At 49.7% G+C, this 18,676-nt stretch overlaps 1 protein-coding gene across 3 annotated transcripts in view; it reads right to left on the bottom strand.

Moving 5' to 3' along the window:
• Positions 1 to 18,676, bottom strand: part of WIPI1 (WD repeat domain, phosphoinositide interacting 1) — a 31,200-nt gene that overhangs the window by 4,045 nt on the left and 8,479 nt on the right. For 2 of the 3 annotated variants that reach the window (XM_040989563.1, XM_040989561.1), the window contains 7 exons: positions 17,313 to 17,409; positions 7,139 to 7,236; positions 6,160 to 6,252; positions 5,019 to 5,089; positions 4,351 to 4,458; positions 1,007 to 1,171; positions 127 to 234 (listed from right to left, as the gene is read on the bottom strand). In XM_040989563.1, coding sequence (XP_040845497.1) covers positions 127 to 234; positions 1,007 to 1,171; positions 4,351 to 4,458; positions 5,019 to 5,089; positions 6,160 to 6,252; positions 7,139 to 7,236; positions 17,313 to 17,409 — 740 coding nt within the window. The remainder of the gene's footprint in view (positions 1 to 126; positions 235 to 1,006; positions 1,172 to 4,350; positions 4,459 to 5,018; positions 5,090 to 6,159; positions 6,253 to 7,138; positions 7,237 to 17,312; positions 17,410 to 18,676) is intronic. The other variant, XM_040989562.1, reaches the window with a different exon arrangement.

Raw genomic sequence — 18,676 nt, forward strand, 5'->3', positions numbered from 1 at the left:
ATGTCAAGCAGGTGCGCTCTGGGAGTCTGCCACTGACGTTATGGCAGCACAGGAATAAAAGCCGGAGTATGGGAGCTTGTCTCTGTCCTTGGCAGAGACACCTCCGCTAGTCACTCGGGGCTTCACCTGTGGGTCTTGATTAGGACGCATTCTCCTCCGTCCTGAGGGTCCAGGTTGTAGATGTAAAGGTGTCCATCGGAGGAAGCCACTAGCAGCCTGGGTAGTTTCTGGATCCTGCGAGTCATGTCAAATAGGAACTGTGGTTAGGACAGACAGATCGCAGGCAGCGCCTCGGGTACGCCACTGTCACCAGAAGCTTAGCCACCGGTGTGGGTGGGGCCAGGGCTCCCAGCTCCTCCCTGGCATTCTGCCTTTGTGATCCTCTTTCTGGGTCATTTCTTGGAACAAAGCCCCGTGTGGGCACATGCTATCACTCCGTGAGCCACCACTGCATCCAGTAGGCTCACTTCTTCCTGGTGTCTGCATCCAGTAGGCTCACTTCCTCCTGGTGTGTCTGCCTTAGCAGTGACAGAAAGCGGAGAAAGCTACAAGTGGCTCATGGTCCTTGCCTAGCGGGTTTTAAGGCTTTTTTTTTTTTTAAATGTCTAGCTTCTTTAATAAAACATCTGTAAACACCACAGGTGTCTGAACCTAGACAGCAGGACGTGTCATAATGACATAAAAAGGACATAAAACAGGAGCTGTTTTCAAGTCGGTGTCATTATAACCAGAAGGTTACAATTTTCATAGCAGCTTCCAGCTGCCACACAGGACTCCATGTTCAAACCAGACAGAAACAATGAAGAAATCAGTGCCAGCAAGGAGCTGGAGTTGGCCTCGTGTGCAGCAAGCTGCATCCTGGCCACCAGGATCCTTATGCAATTCTTCCCACCTTTCTGACGCCATCTTGCCTGTCATCTTTTCACCTGTTTGGGAGATTTTATGCTTTGGGAAAATACAGTTACAAGCACATGTGCTTATGGCACGTGGGTGACCCTGTACGTACGTGGAGAGGGTGCAGATGTTCCTCTGTCCAGAGAAGTTCAAGCGACCGGTGGCAAAAGCTCTGTCCTGGTTCATCATGTCTGACACCTGGGCGGGGAGGTAGTTGGTGGCAGCCATGAACATCTTCCCCATGTAGCCGCTCCAGGTGGAAGGCTCTTCTGGCCGGCTAGGGGGCAAGGCAGAGGTGAGGATGGGATGAGACTGCAAGTGCTGGCATATGCTTAGTGACCTGCACATCCAGATCTCATTAGCTGTGCTAACCACAGCAGGGAGAAACCGTGCCTTCCCATAATGTCCTGACCTCCAAGACAGATTGTTCTGGCAACAACAAAAGAGCATCATGGGCCTGTCTGTCCTTTACAAGAGTCATTGCAAAGCCATTAAGAGGTTCCCAATGCCACCGCTTTTCGCCATTAAAAAGCTTGTATCTGATGATTAGTCTGATTTCTGGATTTCCAGAAGAGGGCTGGGGTAGAGAGTGAGATGGAGGCGATATCCGGACCCTGTGCCAGGCTCACGCAAGAACGGACAGCTCCCTGGGTGAAGGCCTTCTGAGTCAGACAGGGTGGGAAGCAAACCCCCAGCAAGACATTTGGGGCAGTTTCTGATGACAGCCCTGGGGCCACTCAGGGACCTAGAGCTAATAACGGCCAAGGTTATTCATAGCCACCTGGCAAGCTCCTGCAAACATCAAAGTTCATCTGAGGCCTCCATAAAGCAAGGGGTGACTGCCTTGTAGCAAGGGATGCTGGTCCTTCTTTGCCCTCTCCCCATGGGAGGCATGTCCAGGACGGCTGCCGCATGCATGCCCAGGGCATCTGCTGTGAGACTCCTCTATGGGACCAGAGCCTGGTGGGAACTGAACACTGCAGCTCAGTGGCTTACCCTGATCCCACTGGCTCAGTGGGCTTGGGACAAAACAAACCTCCCTGCCCCTTGATATTCTCCAATGAAAGTTACCAAAGCATGTAGATGTACTCCTGTGAGTCTACCGTCTGAAACATCGTGCACCACACTGACACTGATGCATTGGTGGCTCTATGCTGGAGTTGGGACTTACAGAAAAGAAAACCATTCAGGTGGGTGTTGGCCACAGTGCTTAAGACACCACTGGGACAGCTGCAACCCATGTGGAAGTGCCTGGTGCATATTCTAGCTCCTGTTACTGATCCAGCATCCTAGTGGGTGGCAGATGATATTCAAATATATGAGTCCTTGCTGCCCATGTGGGGGACCAGGGTGAGTTCTGGGCTGCTGGCTTCAATCTTGCCCAGCTCCTCTGGTTGTTGTGAGCCTCTGGGGAGTGAACTGACAGAGGAGATTCTCTCTCTCTTTCGTGTGTGTGTGTGTGTGTGTGTGTGTGTGTGTGTGTGTGTGTGTGTGTGTGTGTGTGTGTGTGTGTGACAGTGTGTGCATTTCAGACAGCAGAGGAGGGAGAGAGGGGAGGGAAGGAAAAGATAACCCAGTTTTTGATAACGCTGCCATGTGACTGGTACAGGAAGGAACTATCCCAGGAAAGGAAGGGACAGGTGTGGGTTCTTAACCTCTTAGTCTCTGTGTCTTCATTTGGAAACTGGGGAGAATCCTGCCGGGGTTGCTGAGAACTGAGGTCTCAGCACTCTGACACGTGGCAAACGCTGTACTGTAGATTTCCTGGGGTTGGCAGGGTGGAGGTAGTGCTGGAGTGGTGGTTGCTGGGCCATGCAGCCAGGAGCATGGGAAAGGGTTGGGACTTTATTCATTCCCAAGGACAATGCAGCATTTCCAACCCTGCACAGAGATGGGGTTGGTGAAAAGTTACTGAAAGAGTGAAATAAATGTAGGCATGCCCAAGGGGAGGGATAAGAATTGTCCCAGCTGTGGTGAAAGGTGGCAGCTACTGCCACTTGGGACCTGTGAACTGATCACAGATGGACTCGGGAGAGTCCAGAATAACTGCAAGGCTCTATAGCTGCTGCCACAGAAGGCCAGGAGAGGTCAGCTTCCCATGCTTAACACTGATGACAAGTGCAGGGATGGGGCCGAGGCAGCAGCTTGGGGTGGTACAGCTAGGCTGCCCTCCAACATGCAAGCCAGCTGTTGCAAGGGACCAGGGAGTGTATGTTGTGTCGAAGCTGTCTGGAGGTGAGAGAAAAGTCTAGAAAGTATGTTCCTGGGGAAAGTGTGCAGAGGAGAAAGAAATTCAGGACAAATGATGAGCTGTAAGAATACAGCTCCCAGGGACAGCAGCTGGCAAGAAGTGTGCTGGGAAGACTGAGCAGTGAGGAGAGACAGCCCCATGTTCCGGACACCAAGCAGGGGACAAGGTTTTCTGAATAGAGCAGGCAAGCCCCAGGATCTGTAGTGTCTGGCCTTGCCTGCTGGTGTCCCCGAAGCTGGAGTTTCAGAAGGGGGAGGGGCAGGGAGACCTGGTGCTGCCTGACACTCATGCTGCCAGCCACATCAACAGTGGAGGCATGGCATCCAGTGCCAGGACACACTGAGCCATGTAAGAGAGAGGCCAGGCACAATCCTGTGCTACTTGGACATTTGAAAAAGATGCTTTTCTCAAGGAAGTTCTGTTGGCATCTTTGTGAAACCCAGCCCAGAAACCACACTGGGCAGCAGCTCTGGTCAGGAGTGGATGTGGCGTTTGCGTGTGGACCCCGGACTTGAAGATGGAGGCCATGCTGAAGACACTGACATCCTCTAACCTCAGTTTGCTTAGCTACTAAATTCCTACTCTGGCAGCCTTCTAGATGTATCGAGAGAAGCCTAGGGAGGAAGTGTGCAGTGACAACACAGCCAGGTGGCCCCTCCATCTCACCGAGGCTGGAGGACCCAGCTATACCCTTAGAGGCTTTGGACTCGGAGCATCATGAGGTAACAAATGGGTGCTGCCCAAAGCCACTTCATTTGGCTGTTTGGCTCAGCAGCTCTGGGAGACCCACTCATCTTCACTGGCTGCAACTGACCCTTGGTCTTCCTCACCAGAGCTGGAGCTCAGTGTTGGCCAAATCCCAAATGCCGGTGGCGACAGCAGTCACCGTGTCACCGGAGTTGGTAGCTGCACTGTTTAACACTACCAGAGCCCTGAGACTCTACACCCAATGCCTCAGTCAAGAAGCCCATGGAAGGAATGCTTGTCCTCTCCCTGGGGTTTCACAGCTCGTTGAGGGCAGAGCCAGAAGCGCAGTCCTTGCTCTCCTGCTGTCTGCATGTTCTCCCATAACAGCCTTTTATAATACGTGCTGCACAGCTTTGGTGATGGCAGCTTGCTAAAGCCTTCCAGGGCGTTCAGAGAAGAAAGCAAGCTTGGGTGCTGCAGAGCCACCTAGTTGGACTCGTGCCCGGCATTGCACTTGCCTGTCGCTGAGGTGTTCCAGCTTGAAGATGTGTACAGTCTCGGTGTTGCTGGAGGCACAGAGGAACTGCGAGTCCATGCTGAACACTAGGGAGCTGATGGTCACATACCTGCAATCACAGCCCCACAGCCGCCGTAAGCCAGAGGAACAAGGATGGCTGACTGCCATCAAGGTCAAGGGGAGCTTTCTAAGAATGCTGCACGTCTCCTGGAGAGCTTGGGTGTTCTAAGCTCCCTTCACCTCTGTGCTAAGTCAGCACGGCGTGCACAGGGTCCTGGTCTTCTGCCTCTGAGCCCGTGAGCGGGAAGACCTGTGCCTTCCGGTCATCCCGGAATTCATCCAGCTGCACACCCTATAGCCGGTCAGCCCCAAACATTACCCTTTATTTCCATGGAAGGTGGTAGAAGCTACTTGTAGATGGCGGATCCCTGATTCTCTCCCGTGCACACATCAGACAAGGAGTCTCATGGCTGAACACCCGAATAACAACAGCACCCCTGCTTTTGCTGTTCCTAAGCCCTGAATGAGCCTTGAGAAGGACCTGAGAAAGCAGTGACGGCCTCCTCTAGGGAAGGGGCAGGCCTCTGGCCTCCCCAGAATGCTCGCCCAGGGGCCTCGGGTGGACTTGTGTGGAGACTTCAAAAACAGGTTTTGACGTCGGACACAGACCTTTTCATTCCTCTCCGAAACTCATAGAGCTTTTGCCCGTCGGGTACCGAGAACACGCGGATGACTGTGCCCTGGAAGAGAGAGCAGGTGATAGGGCCTCGTGGGGTGTTCCCGGGGTGCCTCTGTGGGGAGCATGCTTTACCGGTTTGGAGCATCTGTCTCAGGGAGACACACAAGGCACTCAACATAGAGCCATTTTCAGTTATAGGCAGGTTCTTTAAAGTTTGTGAAAAATGAAGAAAAATTCATGGATTTCAATTTTTTTTTTTTTTTGCTCCTTAGAAAGCAAATTTTAAAATTCATTTGTCTATAAACTTTTTCAAGTATGTGTGCCATAAATGCAATTCTTGGAACATGCTTTATGTATTTTTAAAAAATTCTTATTTGAGGGGCAGAGAGACACAGAGGGCTCCCGTCTGCTGGTTCTTGCCCCCCAAATCCCCCAAATGCCTGGAACAATGCTGGAGGCCAAGTCAGGAGCTGAGACCTCACCCCAGGTCCCCCACATGAGTGCAGGGACCCAGCCACCTGAGCCAGCCCCACTGCCTTCCAGGGCCTGTCGTAGCAGGAAATGGTCAGAAACCAATCCCAAATACTTGGTATGGGATAACAGGCTAGATGTCCACGCTGGATCATGCTTCAAACACTCCGATCCTCTTCTCCAAGCCCCCCAACTGCCTGGGCTCAATACCATGCACATGTATGCACAGGCACACATGGACTCAGACTGCCCTGGCATCCTGGAGTTCTGCCCATCAAAATACACCTGCTTCTCATGGCATTTGACATTCAACATCGTCATCTTCCCTGACGATCTCTAGCTGTGCCTACGTCACATTTATGAAGTGCAGCACCTGCTGTCAGATGACGCACCTTCACACTTCTCAGTAAGACCACAGGGTTATGCAAAGTGTCTTGTGTCTTACATAGGCCTTTGGTCTGCTGAGTTCATACATGCTCCACGTGAGGCCCGGAAGTCCTCGCTCTGAGATGGACTGTGAACAGTCAGCTGGATGTCACAGTCTCACTCCGTCAGCTCTCTGCACACCACACAGCTGCCCACCGAACTCCCAGGAGTCTAGGAGGGGCAGCCCCAGGAGGAGGCAGCCCCAGAAGGAGGCAGCCCCAGGAGGACACTTACTTTTTCTGACGCACTTGCAAGTTTGGAGCCTGAGGAGTTGAAGGTGATGGCGGCCAGCATCCCCTCATGGGCGGCGATGGTGCAGACATCTTTCTGTTGATGAAAGGGGAGAAAATGGAGGTGGCTGCTGGAACAGAGAAGATGAGTATCCTCCCGCGTTCACAGGTCTGTCCTTTTCTTCCCACACCAGCCCTGTTGTTTAGAAGCTGTACACCATTGGCTGGTGCCCTGAGATTCAGGCTCAAGGGCCACTCCACTTCTATTCCTTTTCCTTGTCTTGGAAGGGACACACCCAACTGCATGCCTGATGCAAGGTGACACTGTCATGGGCACTCCCTGGGTGCTTTAAGAAAAAACCAGGTCTATTTACTTGAAAGGCAGAACAGAGGCAGGGAGGGTGATAAAGAGAAACAGAGATGGAAATAGCTTCCACACCACTGCTTTGCTCCTTAAATGCCAGGGCAGGGTCAGGGTGAAGCCAGGAGCCAGGAACTTCACCCAAGTCTCCCACATGGGGAGCTAACGTGGTGCACTGGATCAGAGCAGAGCGACTGGGACTGGAAGTGGCAGCCTGGTAGGGCATGCAGCATCACGGTGGTGGTTCCACCCGCTGTTCCAGCCTGGCCCCCCTTTGTGCCTCTTAGGGGACCATCACACAGCAGCTCTATGGGCGGTGTGACACCTAGGCCCAGAGGCAGGAAGTGTGAGACAGCTGCTTACTGTCTCAGGTTGTGACATTGTACAGCATGATACAAACAGCTGCTCGGTGCTTTCCACCCTGCTGCACAGGCGCCACTGTTGGTGCCAGCAAACCCCAGGGCAAATCTCGTTACCTTCTCCTCTACAGCCAACTCCCGCAGGGGCTGCCTAAGCCTCTGCCTCCACATCTTGGTTCACCGTGGCTAGACCTCCTTATTTCCTTCCACTGACCACAAGGCTGGGGCATGTGGCCTATCAGTTGATACCACTGTTAACTTACCAAAGAGTTTCCATCATAAAGCACAATCTCGCCCGTGGTCAGGCTCCCAGGATAAGCCAAGTAAGAATTGGAATGGTTGATGGACAGGGCACACAGACCTGGTGAAGAACCAACAGCACAAGAAGTCAGTCTCCAGGGGGCACCTGGAAGCAGTGCAACTGCAGCGCCATCTACTGGTGAGGGGAGGACTTTGTATTCTTGGTTTTTGTTTTTGAGATACTGTGAGGATGGGAACCAACTCTAAAGGCAAAATTTATTTATATTTCACATACACCTTATTCACATAGCCTGAAGGCAATCTCGCGTAGTATTGTGGGTAATTCTGTTCATGAAAAATGTTTCATGGTGTGAAACTTGCCACTCATGGCGATCACTTCAGTGGTTAAAGAATTTAGGGGTATTTTTGGCCTTTTGGATTAGGAATGCTCAACTTGTATTACACCAAACAATTTTGTATGTTTTATTCTGAGAAGCTCTGCACAATTTTTATTTTTGGCCAATGACATGAGCCTCACCCTTGACAGTTGTCTGCGCTGCCTGAGCCATGTTTTTGAAGGGTGAGGAAAGAAGATCCTGCAGGTCCCCAGGGGCCGGCTGGGAGCATGGCACTGACGTGCGTATCCCTGTGCCCAGCCTGCGGACTGTCGCCTGCACAGCCGCAGCAGCAGCCGGGGCTTTGCTTGGCTGCCATAACGGACAGACGCTGTCAGCCAGGACACCATGTCATTGTCAGTGTCACAAAGAATGAAACACAAGCACGTGACTGTTTCATTCTGAGGATTCCTCTGGCACACAGCGCATACACTCACATGTGTTTGCAGACATTTTCATATGGTACACAAGATTTCTGTGGTAAAATAAATACTTTAACACTCAAGTCCCCCAAATCTTATTCAAAAATCTATCTATGACTTACTGGTTATACACTGGTTATACATCTTGGGCTCTCTCTTAAGCCAATCTGATAACCATCTCATGGGTTCTCAGAGCTGTCAAGTCACTTGACATCACAACACGCCCCCCGTCAAGCGAGCACTGAACACCCAGCCATGTTTCCTCGAGAAACTGTGTCCCATGGTGAGTCACACTAATTTCCTGAACAGCTCCAGAAATGGTGGCTGATAAATTGCTTTGCACAGCTAAGAAAATGACTCTGATAGCTCCACACACAGAAGAGAGAATGCTTTGATTAGCGTCACGATAATGCATGGCAATGCCACCTTCAGTACCATGGCTTCCCTTGTGGTGGGGTCTCTTCTGTCCCAGTCAGTTTCATTACTGTTTGCTTCAGAAGCAGCATACGAAGCCAGTGCATGTGCACAAATCCTTGGCATGCCACTCCACATAATTCTGTTGGGGTTGGCACTTCACGGCTGAAGTGTAAGGGCTCACAAGTGCGTTGTGCGCTTGGCTGCCATTATTCTAATCGAAGGAATCAATGACGTCACTTCACAGGGGAACCGGCTCCCGGGAGCACACTAGCCACACTCTCTCCTCAGCTGAGCAATCAGCATTTAAAGTATTAAAATGATTTTCTCATTTTACACCAGGGCTCTCAGACGACGACTTGCCTTCCGATTCTGTCACTTCTAGTGCTGCGAGAGACCTGACTTGCGATCGACAGAGGTCTCTATAGGAAAGGTCGGTGCCTCTTAGTCTTTCTGCGGGTGTTCAGATGGTTGGTTGGTGACTTTGGGCTGAAGACCAGAGAAGCGAGGGACCTGAGCAGAAACGGCCCATTTCTGAGCTGAATGTCTTGCCTTGATAAAGGAACTAGGTGCCACCAGAGGAGAAGTCCACTTAGGTCTGCATCTGCAGTTAAGGGGGGTGTGCCTCGCACTGAGACAAGCTACATAATGAGAGCAGCCTGTATCTAAGATGCTTCCACAATATTCTGGAAGTGTACACAGACCATTTAACCACTGAGTTAAGTCATGTTTACTTATAAAGGGATTCGCGTGTGTGTGTACATGCCTGCGTAAGTCCCAGCAGCACTGGAGCACAGAACTTTCACAGCAATGGCTGAGCTCAACAGAGAAGTAAGCATGCTAGCAGTGAGTGCAAGGAATTCTGCAGAAGCCCAGCATTCCCAAAATAAGAACGTGGAGAAGACTATGCAGCAGAGACATCATTTTACATAAAGAGAAAGGTGACATCCCTGTTACAAGTTAGTACGCTGTGTTCTGATAAAAAGCCCAAGCAAAGCTTTGGATGGGGCTCAATGCAAGCAGGGCAGGGAAACAAACCCTGCCTTTAGAACTGGGACCTGGGTGCCGTCCCCTGCCCTGACCTTGCTGAGTACACAGCCAGGGCTGTCTGCTCTTATCATCGGCCACACAGACTCCAGAAGGGGCTGGGCCCCAACCTAGCACCCTTCACTGCATGTTTTGCCACCCCTGTATTCCCTTGCCTCGGCCCTGAAAGAGGCTACTCTTCCCTTTCCAGGTTTGCTCTGAGCACCCACTGCCCCAACCCAACTGAGTTCTTTACAGTCCAAATGTAGTTCTGGGAAAACTAGGCAGCCAGAAAGTTCTCTGGTCTTGTGAAACTACTGGAAGGTGGGAGGGGGTAAGGGAGAGCAATCAGGAGAGGGGCTGCTCGCTATCTGGGCATCCATAGGGGCAGACAGTAGCAGCTGTAGAAGGACCTGGGTGCCCAGCAGAAGAGCCAAGACCTCATGGATGCTATGGGTACTAACCACTGAAGGTTTCTGGGCACAAAGATTTTTAGAAAGCTGTTACAACCACACTGGGATATCACTTCATAGCCGCTGGGATGGCTGCACTCAGGCAGGAAATAAGTGCAGGCAAGGATGTGGAGGAACTACCACCCTGTACACCACTGGTAAGAATATAAAATGGGGAGATGCTTTGGACAACAGCCTGACAGTTCCTCAAAACTGCAATACAAAGCTGTCACAGGACCTAGAAATTCCACTTCTATGTATACACCCAAGAGAAATTAAAACATACACCTACGCAAAAACTTGTATGTGAAACAAAACCCAAATGTCTACCAACTGTTGAAGGCTAAATGAAAAGTATATTACTGTAACAGAATCTTATTTGACAACAGAAAGGAATGAAATGCTGGTGGCTCTACAACATGGATGGACCTTGGGAGGTTATGTTAAGTGAATGAAGCCAGTCACAAAAGACTCCACTTTGTATGATTCCACCAAATATGAAATATCCAGAACAGAGAAATCTATAGATACAGGAAGCAGATTTGAGGTTGCCTAGAGCTGGTGAAGGCTAAGAGGTACAGAATATCCTTTGGGAACTAATGAGAACATTATAAAATGAGTTGGGATCTATGTTTCTATGAATATACTAAAAGCTACTGAGTTATATACTTTATATGGGTGAATTTAATGGTATACAAATTATATATCAATAACCTATTTTTTAAAAATAGGCAGTGTTGTAAGAATATTTAGGAGCTGGCATTGTGGCACAGTGAGTTAAGCTGCCCCATGCAATACGTGTGTACTATATCAGTGTGCAGCTCAAGACCCAGCTGTAGATTCTGATCTGGCTCCCTCCTAGACAGCCCAACTAGTTGGGTCCCTGTCACCCACCTGGTAGACAAGGATAGAGTTCTGGGCTTTGGGCTTCATCTTGGGCCAGTCCTAACATAGCAACCAACTGGGAAGTGAAATAGCAGATGAAGATCTCTCTCTTCCCCCATGTCTCTCCTACCTCTTTGTCATTCTGCTGTTTCAAATAAATAAATGCATAAATCCTTAAAAAAAAAAAAGAATAGTTATCTTGAAGGGACATGCTGAGGACATGGGTTCAAGACCTGGGTCTGAGTGTGCCGTGTAACTTTGGCTGTGTGTAGCTCTTTCAGGCCTGTTTCCCATCTGTGAAATGAGCGACTGTGGTGATTGAAGAATCCTTCCAGATTGACATTCCAGATGCAAGGCTTCATTTACTTGCTTCCTCCCTCTGAAAATATTGGGCAGACAAGCTAGGAAGGCTGCCGACAGAGGTGCTGATAGGTTTTTCCACTGACTTTCAAAGTTTCATGCTAAAATATAAATATCCCAGCAAGGAAGAAAAGCTGGGAAAAAGTTATTATTTTAACTGACGAACTTCCGTAACATCTCATGTAGAGTTACATAATTCCAGATTACAACAAGAAGGATGACTGGCTGAGTCACAGGTACTCTGTCACACAACACTGACTTGACAGTTTTGCCTCCAGACTTGTCCCTTGGCCAGTCCATTGAATTCAGTCAAGGGATCCTGCATGCTGCCCTGAGCAGACTTCCTGAGGGCCCCTAGAGATGCTGGAGTCCCTTCCATTTCCTATGACGTGAGTCGCACAAAACTCCAGCTATCATTTCTATCTTTTAGAAATCATTTTATTTGAAAAACAGAGTTACAGAGAAGAAGAGAGTGAGAGAGAAATGTCTTTTATCTGCTGGTTCATTCCCCAAATGGCCACAATGGCTGGGGTTGGGCCAGGACTAAGCCAGCAGCCAGTCGCTTTTTTCGGGTCTCCAGTGTGGGTGCAGGAGCCCAAGCGCTTGGAGCATCCCCTGCTGTCTTTTTCAGGCACATTGGCAGGGAGCTGAATCACAAGTGGAACTGCTGGAAATAGTCCCACTGCTTTCTGTCTCATGACATATGCCAGGCATGCAGAAGAGCTCAGGACCGGCTTGCCAGATCCTGTCTCTCTCACAGGTACACAAAAAACCTTGTTTAAGACAGAAGTGAAGATTTTCTTTGACATTATTTCTACTAATGTTTATGTTACTCATTTGAAAGGCAGAGCAATCTTCCATTACTGGGTAACTCCCCAAATGCTCACAACAACCGGGGCTGGGTCAAGCTGGAACCATGAGTTTCAAACTCCATTCCAGTCTCTCTCATGGATGGCAGGGGTCAGGTACATGAACTACCATCTGCTTTCTCACAGGAAACTTGTTAACAGGAAGCTGGGTAAGCTGCAGTACATCTCGGATTGAACCAAGCACTCATATATGAGATGCAGCATCCCAAACTGTGGCCCACCACTGTGTAACAAAACTCACCCTTCTTTCATGTCATTTGACAATGTAAGAGTGATGATACAGAAGAACTGAAAAGCTTATAAAATACAAAGAAAGAAGAAAAATGCATCCACAATATGAAAACACAAAGGAATTTCACTGCTCTCAACATTTGGACAGATTTTCTTGTCACGCTTTTTCTAGGTAGGAATAAAGGTTTTAAAAGAAAGTTTTATGATTTATTTGAAAGGCAAATTGACAGAGGAGAGAAACAGCACGAGAGAGAATGGTCTTTCATCCTGCGGTTTACTTCACAAAGTCCTCAATATCCAGGGCTAACCAGATAGGCTCAAGTCAGAAGCCTGAACTCCATTTCAGTCTCCTTTGGGTTGCAGGAACTTCTGTATGCAGGTGCCTCAACAAGGAGCTAGACCGGAAGCAGAGGCAGGACCCAATTCCAGGCACTCACACATGGAACATGAGCAGCCCAAGTGGCAGCTTAATGTACTGTGCACAATGCTGGCCCCAGAATGAGGTTTGGATTTGGCTTTTGGATTTGTCTTACAATTGATTTATGTTTTCATAAGTCACTGCCTACTCTAATTTCTTCTGCACAGAGTAGAAGAGACATAGCTTCCCTCCACTGTTTCATCCCCTAAATGGCTACCATGGTTGCGTCTGGGCCAGGCCAGAGCCAAGAACTCCATCCTGATCTCCCCCACGAATGGCAGGAGCCCATGTCTTGCTCCATCTTCTGCTGATTCCTCAGGCTTTGAACAGGCAGGTAGTAGAAGAAAAGCAGCTGGGACTTGAACTGGCATTTGTTTGGGATCCCAGTGATGCATGTGGCAGCTTAACACACCATGCCACAGTGCTATCCCCTAATTTCACTGACATTGTTGGTAATTTTTCTACAACTGGATAAGAAGAGCCTGACAAATGACATGATCCATACAAGAACCAATGACATGACATGTCAGAATCAGAAGGCAGTTTTGTGTAACAGTATCAATAACACTCTCATATTGTTAGTGTTATATGTCAAACTTCAGGCAAGTTAATCATGATTTTTTTCTAAATAGAGACCTGTAAATGTACTTCCCTCAAAGTTGGAAATGTCTCAAGAGATGTGCTTTCCAATTTCCAAAAAACGAAAGGAAGGGTGGGTATTTGGCCTAGCAATTAAGATGCAGTTGGGGGTGGGTGGGCAGGAAGCGGACATGGTGGTATATCAGGCTAACCTTCTGCCTGTGGTGACAACATCCCACATGGGCACTATTTTACGTTCAGGATGCTCCATTTCCAATCTAGCTCCTTGCTATGACCTGGGAAAGCAGCAGATGATGGTCGAAGGCCTTGGGCCCTGCACACACATGGAGCACAGAAGATTCCTATATCCCAGCTTTAGTCCAGCCTAACTTTGGCACTGCAGCCATTTGAGAATGAACCAGCAGATGGAAGATCTCATTCTCTCTCTCTTTCTGTAACTGTTTCAAGTAAAATAAAGATGCTTCTCTGGACACCAGTATCCCCAGCTGGGCTCCGATGCTGGCTCCTCTCTCGATTGCGGCTTCCTGCTGTTGTGCACCCCGGGCAGCAGCATGTGATGGGGCTCTGTAGTTGGGGCTCTGCCACCTCTGCAGGAAACCTAGATTAACTTCCGGGCTCCTGGCTTCAGCCTGACCCAGCTCCTGACTATGATCATTTGGGGAGCCAACCAGCAGATGGAAGATTTCTACCCCTGTCTTTATCCAGCTTTCAGAGGAGATGGATCTTCTCTGTACTGAAAGTGCTCTGTGCATCTTCAGAAGGAAGAGGCCGCCACCACCTGTGTCACCGATCTCGGTGAGAGGCTTCCCTGGGGGAAACCCCATGGCCGTGTGACCCTTTATTGCTGTGAGGTGGAGAATGCTTTCTTGGTGTTTTGTATAGAAAGTTCTGTGGCTTGTCTATGGCCATACCACCCAGAATGCACCTGATCTTGTCTGCTTTCGGAAGCTAAGCAGGGTCGGGCCTGGTTAGTACTTGGATGGGAGAGAGCTCTGCGGCTGGCAGGGTTCTCACAGAGAGCTCTCCCTTTGACTGCTTCTGGCCTGGACTACTGTGCCTGCGGGAAGTCAACTGGAAGACCTGCCTGGCCAGCCTCTTCGCAGGAAACAGCCTGCAATGTCTGACACAACAGGAATGGGCATGACCCAAGCACACACAGGGAAGGAAACGCACAGCCGCAGATACAGAGTGGCAGCCCACGGCAGGACTCCAACGACCTGACTCCCTTGGAGTGTGCTAGGTTGAAATACATTCGGCAGTTCCACTAATGACTGTCTTCCTGCGTGCCCAGTACAGATGTGTAAAACCAAGAGCCAGAGTTCACGTAACATAGATTTTGCTCAGAAACTAAAGAATGAGAAAAAATGAGTTCAGGCCTCTGAAGTTTATATGCACTTGACTTTGACAGCTCAGAGTCCTCTGAAGTCACCAAAGGGCAGCTTGGACTGGGAGGCATGACAGCTGGTGAGTGGGCCTGGCTGACCACCCCACCCTAGGACCTCAGTGAACCTCCCATAGCAACCGTGTGGGCTAAGGATGACCACCTGGGCACTCCTGCAGCAGAAAGTGCAGCAGAAATGCTGGCGGTAATGTAAGCTTGAGGGTATAGAAAGGTCAGCTATCTGCAAAAAACTTTCCAGACTGGAGAAGACAGGTGGGTAGAGCAGCCCCGTTCCCGCAGGAGCCTGCAGGAGTTTCCCCAGGGCTGGTACAGGGCTTCCCCTGGCTTGTTCTGACATGAAACACGAACAGCACCAGGCATCCAGACCTTATTTTCTCCCTGGTTAAGTTGAAAAAAGTGAGATGACCAGTAGGTTCTTTGAGCTGAAAACACACTGCATTTGTGACAGGGGAGCAGTCTGTATCCCAGAGAAGGGGGACTAGGCCAAGCGTGTGACAGGTGTCCTGGAGGAAGCAGACAGCAGGGCTAACACCAGCCTCTGCTGGTGGGGGGCGCTGATGGCACCCACTGTGGGCCAGGCTTCCCTCTCATCTCCACCCAGGCCTGCTCAGGCTCGTGCCTCTGGTGAGTTCTGTGCAGACTCAGGTCCTCCTAACGCAAGGGTACATCTTCTCTCTGATCACCTGCGCCCCACAGGTAAACACAGGTCACAAACCCGACCAAAGACTGCCGGAGCACCTGTCTTGAACAATTTCTGAGCCAGCGTCTCAGGAAACCAGAGCTGGCTGGGTCTGGGATCACTGGTGCATGTTTGCTGTCTCTGTGCCCAGTGGTACCACACAGAGAACATCTGCAGTAAATGCCCGTCCAGATGATTTGGGCCTCTCACTCCTAAAGCAGAAGCTCGCCACCCACAGCTCCTCCACTGCCAGTTTGCGTGCTACACGCCAATGCGATTACCTCATTGGCCCCAGTGGCTGACACTTGGAAACCCTGGACTTGATGGCAAGGGGCCATCTACAGAAGCCAGAGGAGGAACAAAGCACAGGGACTCTGCTGCATGGCAGGGCTGGCGCTGGGCCTCTCCACAAACATTGCCTTGCTGAATTCTCAGCTGATCCTCTGAGCTGTGTGTTACTAACCCATTTTACGGGCAAGAAAACCAAAGCTCCAAAAGTCTAGGCCACTTGGGTGTGGCTGCAAGGATCTTCAAACACAGTAAAAGTGAAATCATTAAGACACGGTGGTAAACACAACCAGTCATCTAATGATTCCAAATTAAAGAGCAGGCGTCGCTTAGCAGTGAGGGTGCCTACACCCCACCTCAAAGGCCTGGGCTGACTCCAGCTTGCTGCCCAGGAGGCAGCAGTGAGGACTGGGAGACTCAGGCATGTACGAGACCTGGACTACAGCTCTACCAGCCCTGACCACCGTGGTTATGTGGGCAGTGACCCAAAAAATAAGAGCTCTTTTCTGCCTCTTGAATAAATAAGATTGTGTTTTAACCAAAAAAGTGGAGACATGGACACACTGGTTAAGACCCTGCTTAGGAGGTGTGCATCCTGTGTCAGAGTGCCCGGGTGAGTCCTGGCCCAGCCTACTCTGCAGCTCCCAGCTGCTGCACGCCCTGGCACAGAGCAGGTGAAGGCTTGCACACTCGCGTCCCTGCCACCCTCCTGGAGACTTGAACTGAGTGCCTAGCCCCAGGCATCTGTGTCTCTCTCTCTTTGCTGCATAAATATGGAAAACAAATAAATAAAAATTTAAAAATGTTTTAATGATTCTAAAATAGAACACGATGTATGTTCTTCACCCTTGAATAACAAATTACTTTGGTGTGATGACTCCTCACTGCATCAAATGATGAAGAAATTCTTTCTCCTTTACTTCTAGCTCAATAAAGTGATAAAAATGATATCAGCTTCCAATCTAAGAAATCTAAATTCTTTCTAGTCTTTTAAAGTCTATTTTTAAAAGGCTCAAGTTCATCTGTGTGAAAGGCAGAGCAACAGTCACAGAGAGAGGGATGGGGCAGAATCTATCTGCTGGTTCACTCCCCAAATGCCCACCATCATCAGGGCTGGGTTAGCTCAGAGCTCCATGTGGGACCCACAGATGGGCATGGTCAAGCACTTGAGACATTCAGTAAAAGCAAGATAGACTGCACATGGAGCAGCCGGGACCTGAACTGGAACTCAGGTGTGGTAGGCAGGCATTGCAAGAGGCAGCCTAACCCTCAGTGCTAAACGGTCAGCCAGAATTGGGCGGAGTCCAAGGAGGAAATCTGCTTGTAGTGCAGCAGAAGGCATGCTGTGGTTCAGGTCATCTTCTCTCAGCCATCCAGACATACCAAGTCAAGACTTGCTTCTAATTATCACACTTACTCCATCCCTAACAACCACACAAAAGAATGAGGAGTAAAGAGCTTCCCATACCAGGGCCTGGTATGTCCCCCGTCTACCCTGCATCCCTCAACACACTGGAAGAGCCGGGTCCCTGGTGAAGGTTGTTTCTCTCGGTGAAGGCTGTCTGGCCCTCTGTCAGGGGGCACTGCCTAGCATGATCTGACTGTGCCTCCACTGTAACGGCTTCCAGCTGCCTGCTAGGAGACTTCTCATGCATAAACCCTGCTTCATCTCTTCCACTTGGCTGGAAACCCGGCTTGTAAAAGCAGCACCCGGCTGTGAGACCTGGGGCCCGGGGTTCTGCTGCTTGGAGCTCACCTGTTGGGTTTGCAGGAATATCAAGGAGTGTCTTCAACAGCTTCATATCTTTAATGTTGTGGATATAAATGGACTCTTCCAGGCAGACGAGCAGCCTCTGTAATCACACAGACACATCAGTCCTCAAGAGGCCCCGCCAGATCTCAGTCACTGCTCCTCCACATGTGTCTTAACTTGATTCTAAAGGAGACAGCTTTGGTGACGCCTACGATGAACTGTTTATGTACAGGCACATATACACTTAGCCTTACCTGCCTGCAGAGACGCTTAACATAAAAGATCTTACAAGTCACTTTCTATAGAAATTGAGATTTCTCCTCTCTCTCTGCTAGACCTTTTGGACTTCCTTTCATCCTTAAGACAGAATTTCCGATGCTGATGGAGCAAACTCCGTTTCCCATCTAAGCCAGTGCCTGTCATCTCCCTGCTGTTTCTTCCTGCCAGACAGGCCACCTCGCTCGCAGTGTTCATGAGCCTTCCCCCTGCACAGCTCTGGCTTTCCATCACTAAGTCTTTAGCTTTGCACCCTGGGCCAACAGTCCAAAGCGCTCTGACATGCTCCAAAATTTGAGTGCCAGTACTCAAGACATTTCCAACTCAGAGCATTTGGATTATGGGGATGTTCAATTGGTAAATCTCTACAAATGTTCCCAAATCTGAAAAAGTCTGGACCCCTTCCAGCCCCAAGCCCTTGGAGAAAGCACGTGGCACAGGAATCCCATCCACAAACCTCCCCTGGACCTTTGCCATCAGCCTCTTCTTCCCTGGTCATAGGAACCATATCTCCCTTTCTTGCTGTTCCTGCCTGTCCCAGGCTCTTCTTCTCCCACATGGCTTTCTAGTCTCCAGTGGATGCTCAGTGATAACAGCCAATCTCTCTAGGATACAGAGGCCTTCTCCTCAGAAGCACACGGTCCCATTTGGTAAAAAAATTAATAAATAAATAGTCAGCACTTTTATGGTTTAGATATCCAGAAAGATGTCCCCAAGGAATCTAACAGCCACCACCTCCTGAGAATTCTTAGTTGGACAGATAGACCCACACACTCAATAAGGATCTCTATGCTTATCTCATAGCAGGAACCTGGTATTTATGTGCATCCTGCTACCACACAGGGTATTTACCTTGTATATGGTACAAAACTGATATAGTACCTGCTTTCACCAGGATAGAAAGTCTGACAATTCATGAAGAAATCCGCTAGCACTCAACTGGACTTCATTGGAGTAGGGGCTGGTGTTGCGGCACAGCAGTTTAACCTGCCATTTGCAAGGCTAGCACCCCATCTAGGAGAGCTGGTTCAAACACCAGCTGCTCCACTTTCAATCCAGCTCCCTGACAGTGTGCCTGGGAAGGCAGTGGA

This window comes from Ochotona curzoniae, unplaced genomic scaffold, assembly GCF_017591425.1.
Source record: "Ochotona curzoniae isolate NIBS_2020 unplaced genomic scaffold, NIBS_Ocur_1.0 contig_523, whole genome shotgun sequence".
Taxonomy (NCBI): Eukaryota; Metazoa; Chordata; class Mammalia; order Lagomorpha; family Ochotonidae; genus Ochotona; species Ochotona curzoniae.